Consider the following 18415-nt stretch of genomic DNA (forward strand, 5'->3'; position numbering starts at 1 on the left):
TGATGAACTGCTAACAGAGGACACTGTGAAATATATATAAACTTTTAGGATAGTGGAGAACTATGAAGTTACTGGTGCTTAAAGTTGTAATCCTCAATATTTCAGTCCTGCTTGATTTGGCGACACCTGCAGTTGTGGTGCTAACATCAAGAGTGGTTTAATAGTACAGGTTTGTAAGAAATAGCCACATGTATTTGTTTATGCCGCAGCCAAACACGCTATTGTCGTTTTAATAAAGAAGTCAGGCAATAATTTGCCTTTCTCTATCATTCTGTGAGCAACCGTGATCTGATGTCATTACATCTGATGCCTCACTGAGAAGTTGGAGGTTCGCAGCCTGTCACCTCCACCTCTTCCTCTATCTGTTCGCTGTGGCTGCTCCTTCCTGTTCCATTACTCGCTGCAATGTTTCGAACTGATCCGCTTTCAAAAAATGCAGATGATGATGATGATGATGAACAACGAATCATAGCGGCCACTACTAATCACACTGACAAACACGTCATATTTCCTGTGACTTCCTCAAAATAAAAGTCACCTCGTGTTTCACCAGTTAAATGATTTTAATGTGAAGGTGTGTCAGTAGAAAATGTTCAGTTTGCATCAGCAGTAACTTGCAGTATGCTTTCATCAGTGGGCATCAGTCATCTTTGTGTTGCCTCATTCTGTGAAAGATATGACACTGGTTTATTTAAATGAAAATCCTAATCTTCATTTTAAAATCTTGAGCAAAAAGATTGTTTTCTGGGAAATGCCTTGCTCACTTCCAGGTAGATTGACTCCTCAGGTGCAGGAAATGAACCAGTAACCATCCTCTATCCTTCAGGCCAGTACCTTCCCTCATTTTTCAGCCTTTGGAGCAAAAGTGTCTTCTCGAGATTTGTCCTCCTCTCTGAGAGAGAAAGTGGACCAGCAAACAGTAGGCTTAATGGGGAGAAAAGGGTATTATTAGCTTGATCTGGCACTGCTCCACTAGAGCTCCGGGCTAGGTGGTTAATTTGATTGCAGTGCTTGGTGCTAACTCTAACCTGACACTCCACATTGTGTCACTTGCTCCTGTCTGCAAGAGGAGATGTGGCACATGTCACGTCTGATAGGCTGAATGGACTTATTGACACAGGGGGCAATGCATATAGTGTACAGTCATTAAAACTCCTAGGCCAGTTCAAGTTTTGGTACGGACTGCTTCTTATTAAAATTTACATTTTTAAATTGGCCAAAAGCCACCAAAAAACAGTGGTCACACAATAAGTTCTCTCCGCCTTTCCCAGGCTCCAAACCTGCCAATACCAATTACTTATTGGGTCGGCCAAGGTCATTACGTGCCTTTAAGCCTCCCATATACACACACTTAATGTCACAGCCAGGCCAGCGCTGTAGTTTCTCAGCAGTACAAACAATAGCTATTACCTAGCAGGCCCAAGGAGTCTGCTCCAACAACAAAAGGGCTATTAGATCTGCCACGCACCAGTGGTGGCCCCAATTACAGCTACTTCTCAGGTAACTCTGGGTGGCCGCGGCTATGCTAGGCCACGCTGCAATTCATCTTCGGAGATAGCCTAAATGCAACAGCTTGCAAATTGTATTATCCATGCTTTGTGGAGCATTAATGATAGGCAGCTTGCATTTGGATGATGAATTACATGATGATGTAGAATTTATTTTCATTTTCATTTTTAATGTTTGCTTAAAGGTTCGTTCGGTCTGTCTTTGGTTATGTGGTGATATTTTTGACCTGTGCATGTGTTTGTCTGCTCACGCGTGTTTTTCAGCTTTGTTCAACCTTATTCCTGTGGGCCTCAGAGTTGTCGCCATTCAGTCCGTGAAGACAGGGTTATACATCGCCATGAATGGAGAGGGACATCTGTACACATCAGTAAGCGGCTATTCTATTCTATTCTATTCTATTCTATTCTATTCTATTCTATTCTATCCTATTCTATTGGGTATGACTTTAAAATGTTCTTCATTATAGTTAAACATAAGTGCATGTATAATGCATTATGCTAAATATGCGTCCGGATTTGAGGCATATTTGTATGTGCACTATTTTACATATAAAAATACTGATTCAAATGCAGACAAAGTTAAATTCTTTAATTCTTACAGACACTAATTCCAGTAAGGGGCCCTGAACATGTCATAGATTTGGAACAGGATAATTGCATTTCTCTGAAGGTTAGGGATCCCGTTCAGCAGAAATTCATGCAAACAGGCTTCTATTCATCTGGTTAAATGCCTGCAGAGTTTTTATTCCATATGAAAAAAGCATTTACGGCAGGTGACATAATTCACGTGGAACACATATACCGCAGTCTCACGTGGCATCTGCTTTAATGCTATTGCACAATCTAATACAAAGGGTCAATCTTTTCGTCTAGAAGAGTGAATTAGATCGACAATATTGCCAGAAAAATGCTGTGATGCTGTGGTATGTTTAGCATAATGTAAACCATACCTTAAAGTAAATGAAATTCAGAGCTGTGTTTGAGAGGAGCAGCCATTCTTTTGCACTTTGTACTCACCCACTCTTATTGACTACCTCTCTTCAAAATAAACTAGGCCTCTGCGGGCCAGACAGCCAAGAGAGCGATAAGACCTCACCCAGCACAGATAGTGCTTCTTGTCTCACTCCTCCACGCTGTCCTCTCCCAGTCATTCAAATCAATCAGCTGGAAGAGCACTGGGAGTAGTGCTCCTCTCCCAGACAGGAGTATCCATCAGAATCACTGTCCCGTCTTCCCTCTGCTGTCCTCATGTTCCTAATCCTCAGAGTGCAGAGCAGGAATTGCCATCTTATTCTTCATTCATTATCTTGGAGGTTTAGAGGGGCGACTTCTCTTACTGTGCAATGCACCGGTGGAATTCTATAATACTTAATCACTGCTTGACCTAAGCCATGAAATGAAATTCATTTGAGGAGGATTGACCTAGAATCCTATGGATTTTGTTAAGGAATTGTGCGGTAGGGATTATAAATTAATATATTCTATGGGTGCACCATACTGCATAACACACAAGACGGCATAATTTGTATGATTAGTCGGTTGCGCACGATCTTGTTCCCTTGCAGACACACACTCCAATGCATTTGATTGTAGCAGCATACCTGGAAATGTAGAGCTTTAAATGTTATGGTATGATTTTCATACACCGAAAACTTCACTTTTACAGATGCATTCTCTTTAAGCAGAGGGTCTTCAACGTTAAAACCTACACAACTGCAAATAAATAATAGCTTGAGAACGGGTTAAAAAAAAAGGCATCCAGTCAGCTTTAAGCAAAAGCGGATACAGAAGGGATGATATTATTTGTATGGACATATAGACGATACAGATAATCTGTTTGTGTGGTTCAGTGCTTACTCTACAGAATTAGTGCAGATAATTGATTTAGAATCTGTATTTTGATGGATGTCCACTACATCTATAAATACCTAAAGCTGTATAAGTCATAAATCTGTCTACATAAATCTCCAGCTACGTATGTACATTACAAAAATAGTATAGAGAGCAGACAAAAATTAAATGAATGCCTCACAGTAAAGGACCTTAAGCCAAAAGTAACTGATTCACTGTTTAAAAAAGTAGTAGGTTAAATTATGCCGTGTCCCAATTAGCGATATCTATCAACCCCACAATGCGCTGTCGACCTTTCCTGTGCCTGTTTGTTAGACACAACCTGTGATCGCTGCTGCTCTTCGTCCACACAGAGTGTGCCTTTGTGGCACATGCTCTAATGATTTTGCTACTCCACTTGTCACATTGAATAATTATGAGGTGCTTTTAACGCCCGGATGTTGATCACCCGTGGTTTGGCGTCTCTGTAGTAGGCTGACAATTATTGCTGTAAAAACTCACCTCCAAGTGTCGTTTGCCAGATTTGTTTTTACGGCTGATAAATGCTGTTAATTGGCATTCGAGCCAACTTGGAGCTCCCTTTTTTGCAGCGGGCTTTTCTAACTGTGATTGCATTCCTTGATGCGGCCGCTAGCCGCTGGACATGTTTAGTCCGGGCAGAAGTTGTGTGCAGCGGGTCTCGTCGAGTCCGGTCAAGGCCACGTCTTCCTTCAGCACAGTTCGCCCTGCTCGTCTCCTCATGCAGCTGCTCCCCTGCTCCATTTGCAGCTTATTTCCGTGCTAATGGAGATTCTGATCAGACCTCAACTATCCAGCCACCCACTCAAAGGTCTCTTTTTGCTCCTTAGTGTGCGAATTACTCTGGTAATGGCAGCCTTGTAAGATGTTCTTCATCCTCCTCCATCTCCTCCTCCCCCCTTCCTCCTGCTGCTTCTATCCTCCTCTGTAAGCAAGGTGCAACCATTCCTCCCATTATCACTCACAGCGAGAAAGGATCTGGCTGTTGACCTTTTCTACCCATTAAGGGTATCTGATTATAGTGCACTCACATTTTCAGAAACTACTTTGAAGGGTGTATTAATGCAGAAGAACATGGCCTGTGTACACAGTATGTAGGAAAAATCTGCAAAAAAAACAACCTGTGTTTGCTTCACAACTTCACTTCCTTAAAGCCCGGTCATCTTTATTAACCACAATTCACTCGGTCAGTTTGTTATTCTTCCCAAAATTAAATACAGAGGCTTTAACTATGATGACGTACTTCGATAATGAATTACATTCAATTTTTAAACAGAGCGGGTGAATCAAAAGGAGAGTCCCACTCTTTCAGAAAATAGATGGAAAGCCCATTCAGAGCCTCTGGTAGTGCATCATATTCTTTTGTGCGAGGCACCCAAGGCGCAGCGTATGGCTCGAATGACAGAGATAGCATCAAAGTGACTGTGCAGCCTGGCACAAAGGACACCACGGAATAAAGGAGAGTTCAATCATCTCACCCCTTTTTAATCTGCTCCTTTTGTATCCGAGCCAATAAACTCCTGGCTAATTTCTCCTCCAGGCTGCTCCCTGGATCGGGCATTTCTTCTGAAATGTAATAAGAGGGGGAGAATTCTCCCTGCTTGTTGGAGAGGGAGGCGGAAACAGGACTTGTGGTAGTCTCTAGGTAACTGTAATAAAACTCTTTATACAAAAACAGGCAATTCAAATGAGATAAAACACAAAAACCTTAATTATTCTGCCGGGATTGCGATATTAAATCCCTAAAAGCAAACAAGGAAGTGTTGGATTGTATAGTTTTGTTACACATGATGAAATGATGGTGGCAGCGAATGCAACTCCCTTGTGCTGATTTTGTTGTGTTTCTGTCCTGCTCATACAGTCTCCTGCCATCTCTCAAGTGTAAAGGTTGGGCGTTTCATGGTTGGCCGGTTTTCTTTAGAGCTAGTTCCCCATTCCCTCACTCCACTGGAGTCTCTCACTGCGGGCTGTCTTTATCGGGAGCCTGCACTTGTTAGTGCTACCTTTCATGATTGTCAAATTGACTTGCCACATCACTTGAGTGGCCCTTTTAGAAATGAAATCCTTGAGAGGGCCAGCCTGGAGCAGTGCAGTGGCTTTAGCTTCACTTGTTAGAGGCTGCATCATCGGCCGTATGAACGCAGAAGACTGAGGGCATCTGTTTTCTGTAGAGCCCAATTCAGATTGTATGAAAGCGCCAAGTTTGATGTGAAGGCTCCCCTCAGTTTGCATCAGTATGAAAAATGAAAGTGCGTGGCAGCTGTGTGTGGGGAAGAATAGAAAGGAGCGGCTTATTCAGGAGTCGGTGGTGTGAAACCAAGAGAGTCCTTTCAGAAGGCTCAAGCCATGACTCCCCCGAGTTTGGATGTTTGATATTTTCCCACCAACACTTTTATTCTTCTTCCAACCTCTTAGGCAGTTTTTCTAATGCTGCTCTCAAAATGTTCTGCCTCTGAGGGACATGCTGCCAGAGATGCCGTTTGCTCCCTTTCTTTCATCCTCAGGTGTCTCGCAAAGACATGGCATTTCATGGGCGGAGGATTCAGTTCCACCTGATATTAAAACGACCTTTCAGTGTGAGATCACAGAGGATCAGGATGTTTAAAAAAGGCCGATTTGAGGAGTGTGCACATCCAGGTTTATATCCTCTCTATCTACTGTATTATACACCCGTTGCATTTCTACAGATAACACTGCTGATAGGTAAGCCTGCTCACAACAGCCTAAATGGAGAAATCAGTTCATTTCAAGACTGCAAATTCGTGCCACTGACCAATCATACGGTCTTGACAGTGCTGATCTTTGAGGAAACAGAGAGACAGAGGAAGTTAGCTTAGCTTATTAGCTGCATTGCACCGCACTCTTCTATATAACTCTGCTGGATGGTACAAATATGTCTCTTGATTAAACTGCGTGAGCTGATTTTCTGCTGCTTGGCATGCCTGTCAGCAACTTTGTCGACTAGCCCAGTGAGTAGTCATCACCAATTTCACGAGGAAGCTTGGATGAACTTTGCTTTTTCACATCCCGGTCTCACACAGGCCTTAAGAACATAAAACATTTTATTCCAGCCCTGTACACACTTGAAGCATATGGAGAGCATCAACAGAATTGTGCCACCTCGTCACACTCACACACGTGTGCATGTGTGTGGGTGTGTGTATGCTACATGTAGCACCGGCTGCCAACAGATGGCTTCATGTGAACATGTTTTATTGGTGTTGATTGCGAACCTGCCATGAATGTAGCTCCTCCCCAGTTTCATGGATGTTTTGTGGAAGGATGAATAATGACGATGGGGCATCAGGGCTCCTTTGACGCAAGTGGAGCCTCTGACATTTAGATGTGAATGACTTACAACATCAAACTAATATTTTCACTTTTGAAAAATTGCATAAAACATATGTAATGAAAGGTGATTCATTATTTGTCACCTTGACATACCATCATAGCATGAATTATGGGAAATCAGGCGCAAGACAGTAATAACGCAGTCTGAGTATTACTCAGTGCAAACAAGAAACTACAGCAGAGTTTGGTGTCAGGGTGGAGGGCAGGTAAAGGAAACAGTTCATTCATTCATTTAGGCTGCAATGGAGACATGAAAGCAGATAGACACAGTGCCAGCCTGACTGGATCTCCAGTCAGCTTTCATTTTCCAGGGAGATCATACCTGCTGGAGGACATCATTGTATAGTGAAAGCGAGGCTTATGGGGAACCTATGTGAATACAGATGGTGTCAATATTCTATAGTAAACACTAATATGTTAAGCCAGTTTAACTTTAAAAGAAAACAAGCATCTCTTGCATCATCATTTAGGTATTGAAAATGTTCGTCATAATCTAGTTAGTTCGTCTTTAATCACATGAACAAATCCACAGACACACATGAAACGCAGCAGAGAAGGGTGCTGACCATAATATTTTCACATTCCCACAGATCGCTGATACCTATAGTAATTACTCAGATGATTTTCCCTCTGGAGGAGTGTCAGGCTCAGAGTTGAGGTGGGGGGAGCCTCATTATCTCCAAAGCATTGCTCTCTCCTGCCTTTAATGCAGCGTCAGTGTCTGCAAAGGTGGCGGTCGTAAGGGCTGGAGGGAGAGCAGCTTCATGCATTAATGAACAACAAGGTCGGAGGTAGGCGTCAAAGCTGAACTGGTGAACTGTTGGTCGGGGCCAAGAGGAGCTAAGAATAGACAAAGCAGTCCTTCAGCTATTAAATCGCTGTTGTTATGCAGCCGGATGGACGCTCTTGGCTCGTTCGAAAATCTTACAGGTTGGAAAATGCTATATTGTTTGCCAGGCGCTGGCCTGAAGTTGCAGAATCATGCTGGTGCAGAGGACTCTGTGGAGCTGTAGTTTGAGATGCACCGCTGGGAAGAAGAGTTTTGCATCAGAGCAGTGAGCTACCCACCATAAAATGGTGAGTCCCCCCCCACCAACGCACTGTGTTTGGCTTTACCTGTGAGGATTATGCCTCCATGAACAATAAATCATAAGCACATAACAAAGCTGATTTGTCCTCCATATCTTTCCAGATCAGCAGCTGAAGATCTATTAATATCACGTCTTCCCCTTTTTCCTCAATCACTCTATTATTCCCCTGTTTATTTCAGCCAATTAAGAGCAGGCAAGTGCAGCTGGTTTCTGAATCACCACTTAACATGACACATATTTATGATGCACCACATACCAGTGAAGTGACTGAATGTTCCGGGAGGAATATCAGGGAATACATGGACGATACCTGGACCGGCCAGCGGCCAAATCATGCACTGTACATATACCAGTAGGTGAGAGACTTTGTTATTTTCAGATCAGATGTTTTTGCTGTGAGGTTTACAGTGTCATTAAATCATTTATGCATCCTACAAATTAATTTCAGACAGATTCTTGCAAAGTTCCCTTCAGTACCTCCTGCACTTCAGCTACCCTCTGTAGTCCTGGTGGAAATGTACGTGAAAGTAGTCGTGCTTGCATTGGCCGACTAACATCAGCTGCTTCTTTCATGCTTCACCGTCAGTGGCTCATTTGTCAGTTTCTTCGCCACCAGCTGATTAATAACATCCAATCGTACTTTTTAACCAACTTTTTTCAAAGTAAGTCTGCTGATTTTCATGCATGCGTTTATTAAGGGGAGGATTGGTTCTCCCAGCAGAGCCTGTCTTGCTGCTCGGCTTCTTTAAGAGCTCTTTCAAAGAGCAGATCCTTTTCTGCCACATCTAACTGTTTAACTGTTTGCTATAAACAGCCAGTTCCTTAAGTATCTATTGATTGAAATGATTTTTACTAATCCCCATGTCTGGTGTCATGCTTGCAGACCAATCGACCAACTCCCAGATTGCAATTCTTCTCTTATCCTGACATCTGAAATATACTCTAAGAGTCTACTTACATGTGTGCACTCAATGTTAAAGTGTACTATTGGTTGCATATAGCAGTCACTCATTGAACTGCTCCTTTTTAAATCTGTTACTGTTTCCCATCAAATTTATTCTTAGTCTTATTCTTAGTGCTTTACTTGGTGATGGCCTCGCCTCCCTGCTTCACAACATCCTTTTGATTTGTTGTACTGTGCAGTTGTACAGAGCACAGATGTGCATACTCTTAGAGCTTATGCAAACCTCTGTGATCTTCCCAGAAATCCCTTTCCTGCATCTCTAAAGTTGTTTATCTGCATCTTCATAGAAGCATGTTCCAGCCGTATTTCCCCACTTCGAGTGGGCCGACTTTCTACCGTGGTGGCCACCAGCCAACTATCGATCTGTCAGCTAGAGCTTACGCTGAATCTCCCTCATCCATCTGCGATAATCCTTACATCTCTATTGAAATGGAGTAGCCAAAAACACAGAGACGGTGGTTAGCCTGCATGATATGGATGCTGCAGAGATAGCTATAAATGATGTGCCGCTGACAGATAATGGGAAAGCAGGCGACAGGAGGGAATACTTGCATCATCTGGCTGGGAGAGGGAGAGACTGCAGAGAAAAGGAGAGAGGGAACTCTGTGGTGTGTTTTGCAGGGAAAGCCCTGCTGTGGTCAATATAATCAGTGTAGCATGCAGGCAGCCACTGCTTGTTGCTCCCATTTATCTGCTGAGAGCATTCACTATTTTGAGCTTCAGAAAATCACAACATCCAACAAAACCAACCTTTTCGAATCACACGCAGGAATATGATCATAGGAGGCTGAAGAAAGCCTTGTATCAAATGCAGAGTACTAATATTTGTGTTTCTGTGGCTGGGAAATGAAAGGACACTGGGAATGCTATTGATCCCATCTCCTGCCTGTGATTACCTTTTAAGAGGCAATCATAAGGGATAATCATTTCCATAAGAAAGTTCTAATACGGTATATTCGCATGGGCTTCACTCTGGTTGCCCAGCAATAGACTCCCGGTTAGCACCTCCACCTGATCTTCCTGATCTTTGCGCAAAGCACTTCAATTGTTAGATACTGAACAAGATGTTCCAAATGGTGCTAAATTGCATTTTTAACTGAACATTTCATTACCACAAGCAATCAGATTTTATTGCCGCGCACGCTGTGCGGTAATCGAAAGTGATTGTTGTATTTTTGATTGCGTGAGCCAAGTGCTTTCAATCATGAATTAATAAATGACAGAGCAATAAACACTGTTGTGCAAGTTTACACTTGACATGAGCCTGCTCAAAGTTCAGTTCACACAGATTAAAATGAATTTGTTCATGTTCATTTCTTCTGTTTTTGTTTGTTTGTTTGTTTTTAGCAAGATGCAAAAGCTGCAGATCTCCTATGTGTCTAGTACAAGTCTGTCTGCTTGTCAGTGGGTGGAGTACATTTACTCAAATACTGTACTTAAACACATATTTGAGGTACTTGTATTTTGAGTATTTCCATTTCCTGCAACTTTATACTTCAACTCCACTACATCTTAGAGGAAAATACTTAGTACTTAGTACTTTTTACTCAGCTTCCCCTAAACTCCATCAGATTTTTATAGCTGTGTCTGAATTGACCGTTGCATCAGCCATGCTGGCGTGCTGGACGCATGGTTGACTCTCGCAGGAGTTACACTGAACTGATGCGCTCAGTTCACTGTTCACCAAAAACATATTTCATACACAACACTGCAGATAAAAGATTAAAATAACCGGTTTTTGAAGGCCATTTGTAAATATTTAAGGATATATCGAAAGGCTGTAATGTGTGATCAGCTGTGATCATCCATTTGGTCCTCTGAAACGTCTCCAAATATTGCTGCAACAGAAGCAGGCAGTTCACTGTTGATGACCTCTGTCCCATTTCCTACTCATGTCTCTCATTACGCTGGAGAAATGATGTGCCAAATACTTTTTTTGGATGGTAGTCATAAGCAGTGACCACCGTGGTCGTTTGGGATGGGGTGCCACTGTCGCCTAGCAACCACCACTGCATACATTTGTTTTTTGTGTTGTCTTTGTGGTAGTTTGTGTCTTTTATTTGCTCGTCAAAGAAACAACCTTCCCCACAGAGGAAGCCCTTCAGAAAAGGCTTTTTAAATCATTTTCAAGGATTTCCTATAGCTTTAAAACTCGACATGAATCATTCACCCATGATGCTTGTAACCCTTTCCACTCCCCCTTCCAGAAGTTCACTATTTTAAGAAGTCAGCAATATTCATACAAGCGATTAGTATCACTCACTGATTGTTGCTTTTTTAACTTGTGATCCAAACTGCCTCTTTTACTTTGAATTGGCATCGACAACCAGCAACATTTGTCCACACCGAGCACTATGTGCCTAATATCTGCTTGTTTCGGGTGCTGTTGTCTGTATTCTCTTGTTTTCCTTTGAAACAGCTTGAAAAATGCATGTTTAAAGAGAGGGCCTTTATACTGCTCAGATTAAGGCTGCTAGTGATATACAAAGACACATTTTTATCGTGTCTGTTTATGTTGTGTGTGTTTACGCCACTGAGCAACTGAAATAAAGGAGAAACAGAAGAAGAGTAGGCGCACGGAACAGGGAATTCAGACTCTCATCTTTGTTCCTCTGTGAGGCCCGCAGAGGATATGTTAGTATGTAGATACACAGATGGCATCATTGTCATTTCTCCATGAATACATATTGCAGTAGCTATCAGAGCAAACACGTCTAGCCTGTTCACTGTATTAACGACCCTGGTTCTGGCCTAATTGCTTTCCCAGTGTGTAAATGTCAAGCACCATGCAAATACAAATGGCACACTTGTGCTTGTTGCCTCAAGAGCGGTGTAATGTGCAAATGAGAAGCGGAGAGACGAGGGCTCGAAACGCAACAAGTAGTCCTCAGGAGCTCAGTATCCAAACAGAGACAGGATGCGCATCACTCCAGCTCTGTTATCACAGTTTAGGCGTGTGTGCTCGCACTCCAGCCGATCCAGATGATGTGATGTGAGTTTGTTCTTTATGTGGTGGGATGTCAACCAAAGTTCCAGAAGCAGCTTCAGTGAGTTTCAGTTGTATTATAAATAAACCTGGAGGCTTTATCAGTATTTTATTTAATATTATGAAATATCAGATGATAAAAGAAAAATTTTATCTTATTTTAATTAAGAAATCTAGCAGCATGAATAAAAAACTTCTCTTTTAGTGCCACCAATAGGTATAACATCTTCCAGAATGTATTGACACTACATTTAGCTTCCCAGAGCATGAATGCTAATGGTTTTGGTGGTCTTCTGGTTTTTCCTCTAGTGCCAGCATGAAGTTCAGGTTCGTGATTTTGAGTAAAATCTCCAGACCACCATTGGACAGATTGTCATAAAATTTGGTGTAAATGTTCATGCTCCCCTCAGGTTGAGTTGTTAGGACTCTTTATGATCCCTTAACTTTTCCACTAGCGCCATCATCAGGTCAAGTCTTTAGTTCTAATACTGGTGGTTTATGGTTCAGGACTAAATACCAGCAAAATAAACGACATTCCCAGTAGCCTTAGCTGTACGTAAGGGTTAGCATGCGTGCTAACATGCTAAACTCAGTATGGTAGAAATGGTTAAACTGCTATCTTTGCAACACATTTAGGGCCTCATTTAGTCTACTATAAACTGCAGTGAACAGGAAACACCACAGCTTCAGGATATCATGTGATGCCGCCTCCGTTGTGACAGATTTTCAAATTTTCAGTGGCAAAAAACCTTTACGAGATATTTTTGTGTTGCATTGCTTAGATAGATCACCCGCTGATGGTTCATTCTTGATACTATTTAGCATCAAGGAATGATCCATGAAGAGAAATTCTGGAGGGTTACAGCTGTTTTGTCCCAACTAAAATCTCAGAACGACATGCCCATAGGGTCGCAGGTTCAAGTCTTGTTCAAGCTGTTCCCTGTAGCTGGATCGAAGTATGGGTGTGCGTGAGAAGGATGGAGGCTCTTATGCTGCGACAAAAAGGCCTTCAATGTTCTGCCTGCCTGCAGGTGTAATAGCTCCACTCCTCTCTTTTCCTCCACAAGAATCCGTCTTCCTTTTCTATTTCCACCCATGAAATGAAAGTAACATTTTATCAAGCTTCACCCCTGGAGTTGTAAAAATCAATACAGTGAGGGCTCTTCCAGAAAGGTTGTAAATCATGAAAATGCATTCTCTTAAATCTGAGCTAATCCCCTCTCCACCGTGTCTGTGTGGTTCTTCACACTGTGAGTCAGGCAACACAGCAGCTCCTGCCAAGGCACTGGAAACTGAAAGTTCAGGGACGAGTGCGTTTGTGTGTACGTTAAACTGTCAATACATCATCCGTCAAAGAGTGACACTATTCATTAGTGTGTAAAACATTGTATTCTGTGGTTAATCAGGCGTCTGTGTGTATTGCAATCATTCTGGATGGAAACAGTATCTTACTCCTTCAGTAAGAATTGCTCTGACTTTTACCTGTTAACCTTTATACTGTACAATCTTGTGCTTACTGTATTTACAGCACAGCTTCACTGCAGAGGCCAGCAGGTCAGAAGGAGTTATTGTGTGATACACCCACATGCACAGCACCACCTCCTGCAAAAGATATTCATGTTAGAAACATGAAAAGGAGGCTCATGGCTGTCAGATAAAAACACGGGCAGGTGTTGAACATCTGCACTTCCAGTCCTCATCACACACGTTTTCCTGTTGTGTTAAGAAACATACAGTACTTGCACACATCGGCCCCATCCGACATTTGTCCCAGACCACCACCAACAAAGTACTCAAGTACATCAAGTTTCAAATACTGGCACAGGCTGTGGTATCGGATTCCTATGGGGTCTGGATTCTCTCCTTTTCTGGAATTGGGATACTATTGAGCCCCTGGCTGAGAGCCACTGTGTCAAAGTTTTGCCCTCGTGAAACGTCACATTTTATGTTGTTTGTGCCTGCACACCAAAGTGCAGTTCTGAGATATCTGGTCTTTGTGGAGGGAGTTTGTTGAAAGGCCGCCACCCCAGAACTGGGGGACACGGATCTGCTGGAACTCAGAAAAACCTACAAGGGATAATTGGAATGAACAGTCTCCCTGATCTGAACCTGAGATTTGTTACCGAGCCTCATCACACACCGGCCATGACAGACACCATGTTCAAGCATGAGATTCATCAGTGTAGCTGGTGACAGAACAGAGAAAAATGACTGACTTTGTTAGAATGGAGAAGAAGCAGAGCCGTCCATTGGTCACCACCTCAGCGTGAGTTAGCTAAGGAGGCAACAAGGAATTTGTGCTCAGCAGGTTTTTGGGGACATAGTATTCAAGTGTACCACATTCAATGTCTGCGATGTAGAGGTGGCTAGAAAACTGTCAGTGCCTGTCATGGTGGCAAGGTTGATTGCAGGCTTGCAAGGGACCCAGCAGCTGGAAGTAAATTCAAAAGAAAAAGGGCACAGCAGAAGGCTCTCACTCCTGGGGATTTTGACTTAGACCTTGCAATAACCAAGATGTCGAGACCAGAGAGCATGCAAAAGATTAGAGGGGGTTATAAAGTTTGTTCAGTATGGAAAAGGAAAACCGTTTAATACTTTGTTTGCCAGGAAGAAGAGCAAATGCATGAGGGTTCACTGGAGATACTGTATATGAGTAATTGTGTTTTGAACCAACCAGAGCTTTCTTTAAGGGCCTTTAAGGTGGAGAACAACACGCTACAGTGGTCAAATCTGGTTGTTATGAAGTCACAGCTGACTTTTAATAGAAAAACTGATTACTGATACTGACTTACTGATTAGTGATGCTCCCCCTAAACTGTGTTTGGTCAGTTTGATTGAGACACATTCCATGTGCTTAAATAATGCATAAGAGCTTCAGACAGAACAGCAGGATTTTGATCAGCTGCAGATGAAATACTGACTACGTTCAGCGCAGTATTCCCCACGTCCAACATGGCAGCTGACGGGCAGGCCGGCTGGTTGCATGAGTCCTCTCTGGCTGAGCGGTCGAATCGCTCAGCCTTCCAGCTGTAGCCATGCCACATTTTATCCTCAGAGGGAGACAGACTGCTGGGGAATCCTCTACTGTCTTCCCCTTCATGCACAGACACTCAGGCTGAGTGCTCTGGCTGCTTGTCAACAAGGTTTCAGAAGAGATGGACACTGTGAAATGGCCTCTCTGCAGTCAAATTTCCAAAAACACCAAAGGGAAAGCAGGACTCTCTGGAACCACATCCCTCAATCCTGTAAATATATTAAACCAGGCACTTTGAAGACACACAGCTTTAATCTCGGTTTATAGAGCTGTTCAGATTTACTGCACTGCAGTTCAAACATCTGGCTTTATTTGCATCTGTCCACACACACATGTGGTAGCAACTGTGTGATGTAACCTGGTTAACTATTCATATTGCCATTTGTAATAGTTACTTCTACTTGTGTAATGCTCTAGCATTCAAATTACGCACTGCACTACCACTGGCAACGAACGATAACCTCATCTACTGAATGGTATTTGCAAGTTGTAGATGCTCAGCTACAATTTAGAATTAACATTTTTGCGGATCGTTTTTCCAGGCAGCTATTGATGGTCATTCTAGAAGCTGCCCATTAACCACAACAGTCAGCAGATGGATGTAACATGGGAACAGCTCACATTCGGAATAATTTACATTGCATAAAGTTACAATCGGTGTGGAATTGTTTACAAGTCTCGAGTGATGAAAAGCACACGGGTTATTCATTTTGCTGCGCCAGAAGATTCAATAAAATGTGCGAGGTGCCCACACTCTGTGGTGTGTGTGTTTAAGCACTCAAATTCAAATTCAAGCTTGCAGATTAAATTCAAACACAATTATCGCTGCCATGTGAGAGCTACAACCATTCAATCACCTAGGAAAAAAGGCCCTCACACATCCTGCACTATAAGAAGATGTGCAGCAGCAAAGTCACCAATTAGTCCCACACCATACCCTCAGAATTTGGACCCCCTGAATCATCCAGGCTCCCCTTCCCTCCAGCAGCGTACCTGGTATCAATTAAACCATGACAATTCGCTTGTATTTGTGCTCAGACACAATTTCATGGCAAAACTGGTACCAAAATTCCACTGCACTGTATTTTATCTGCATAAACACAACCGCTGCTGTGCCGCTCCACCCACTCAGTGCAAGGTGACAGTTCGGAGCCACGAAATTGGCCAAAAGATGAGAGGGCAAAAAATGCAGGTGTGCCTGACAAAAATGGCATTGCACCTGTGTTTGCTCTGCCTCTGCTTCTATGAAAATAGAGCGCTTTGTCCGTCAGCCAGATGAGGGAATTATTTGTAGTAAGACTGCAAAAATTCTATCACAAGGACATTTCAGCTCTTGCCTATTGGAAGGCACAAGAGGTAGAGTACGCTAAAACCCCAAAGACAGCTCTGAAAAATGATTTCATAGCTCTGGAGAGCAGGACTTCCCCGGCCCATTGGGTGATCCTGGGAGATGTGGGGTTATCTTTGAAAGCAGGGGCCATTTATAACCCCATACGTCACATTATGCATGTTGTTGTGTATGTGCATTATTTTAGCAAGGCAGTCCACACACCGGCGCATGCCTCGCTCGTGTGCCTTCACACACACAAGCACTTCCTGATATCACAATTTAATTTCGAGGCTGCTTTTTTTTCTGTTTTTCTTGCTGTCAACAAAATCCCATGAAAAGACTAAAATCAACATGAAAAACACTGAGAGATCCATTAAGCCCTAAGCCCGTCCATTCCTACTGCACATGTAAATCTGCAGGAAACATATACTGATTCATTTTAAAAAGGCTCGTCGCTGTGGCTTTTAGCAAATGACTTTCAAACAGGAGTAAAGTTACTTGTTGGGGACTTTTTCAGCTGTGGATTAGTACATGATGGACACTGTGGGATGGACCCTTCGAGAAAGTGAGGCTAATTATTGATCTGTTTTAAATAGTTTGGACAACAGCAGAGGTTAGTTGTATAGAGGAATACAACATATCAGGCTTTGTACACATGATTCAAATAATACCTGTTATTTGAATCAATTCATTGTTGGTATTGGTCTTTTCATGGCTGGCAGATGAGATGATCACGAAGCTATAGACATTTTTATTTGATATTGATAGCTCTAACAGCCAATCACACTGTAGAAATAAGTGAGACAGCAGCCAGACAGTCAGTAGTTTTTGGCTTGAACGTTGTCAGGCACGCCCATTTACTATTGCACAGCATTGTTTGAGCTGCTGGTTGAGAAAGTGCATGTGAACATGGATGTCCTCTGGATGAGAGGAGCCGGGTACAGAAGACCACTTTTGTCTGGCTGCCTCTGCTCTCTGTGTCGCTGTCTGTCTGCACGAGGGCGGGGCAGAGCTCCTTACACACAGCCAGTGGACAGCGACGCAACTTCAGAGCCGAGCCCACAGCGGAGGCAGTGAAGCAGACTTTAGGTCGTTGTGCTGGTGTCAGCGAGAGCAATGCTCATCATCCATAAGTGCAACAAAAGGAGACACAATCAATTTATCAGACGCCACAAACATGCAGAAACGTGAAGCCTTCGTCACTCTGGCTGCAGTAACATGCTGCCCCCTTTTTGTTTGCTTTGACTTGCAATGAAGTGCAAAGATGGGGAAAGGTAACACAATGTCAATTATATGGAAGTGGTTTGGATATCTCAAAAGGGGAGCGCAGATTAAGACAGTGTGCAAAATAAACCAACCAAGAAGGGAAACAAATCTTAGCCATCACTTGAAAAGGAACCACACTCGACTAACAACAAAAACAGCAGCGATGCCCCCGGTGCCACGAAAAATAAAACACATGAGTCAAAAGATGTACACATCGCACATTAGCACTCAGACACTGACATATTGTAGGTGCATCAAGTTGATGGCACAAGACGCAGAGACAACAAAAGAGATGAGCTGCTCTCTCCTCACCTGCTGCAATCCATTCATACAACTGAACGCTCGCTCGAGCTGAGATGAGGAAGATTTAAGTGCAAAGTAGCAAGAGAGCGAGTCACCGACAAGTAAATCTACAAGGAGAAGACATGCACTTCCTCTTTCAAAAAAAAAAAAGAAAAAAAACTGGGACGCTGTTCCTGAGGGTGTAAACAACACAAACAGAGCAGAGACAGAAACACACAGAGAGCAGAAACAGCTCCATACCTGCAGACAGCTCGCACATTTTTCTCTCTGTATGTACGCTGCAACTCTGTCGTACAATGACTATTTATTTCTGTCTGTGCCGGCTTGGACTTGCAGGAGTGTGCGTGTGCACTTCAACAAATTAGTGTGTGTGTGTGTGTGTGTGTGTGTGTGTGTGTGTGTGTGTGTGTGTGTGTGTGTGTGTGTGTGTGTGACATGTCTGATGTATGCTTGTCAGCTTGTTGCACCGGGCAGGCTGCTGGCTCAACTGACAAGAGATGACGAGCCAATCTAGCAAAAAATCTGGCTGCCTTGACACCAATCTGGCACCAATTTACGGATCAACAGCAGCAGAGTGGACAAACGCACACATGCATACACACAGACACACACACACACCGTGCAGTACTTGAAGCCCCACTGGTTTAGGCGTGGGTGGTTGCGCTTTGTTTGTGTGTTTGCTCCTACAATGTTGTGGTTTTTTTTTTTATTAT

The 18415-nt window shown here is 43.0% G+C and overlaps 1 protein-coding gene across 2 annotated transcripts in view; it reads left to right on the forward strand.

Moving 5' to 3' along the window:
• Positions 1–18415, forward strand: part of fgf14 (fibroblast growth factor 14) — a 99157-nt gene that overhangs the window by 69080 nt on the left and 11662 nt on the right. For both annotated transcript variants that reach the window (XM_041950454.1, XM_041950455.1), the window contains exon 3: positions 1773–1876. In XM_041950454.1, the coding sequence (XP_041806388.1) occupies positions 1773–1876 (104 nt within the window). The remainder of the gene's footprint in view (positions 1–1772; positions 1877–18415) is intronic.

Source organism: Chelmon rostratus, chromosome 13, assembly GCF_017976325.1.
Source record: "Chelmon rostratus isolate fCheRos1 chromosome 13, fCheRos1.pri, whole genome shotgun sequence".
Taxonomy (NCBI): Eukaryota; Metazoa; Chordata; class Actinopteri; order Chaetodontiformes; family Chaetodontidae; genus Chelmon; species Chelmon rostratus.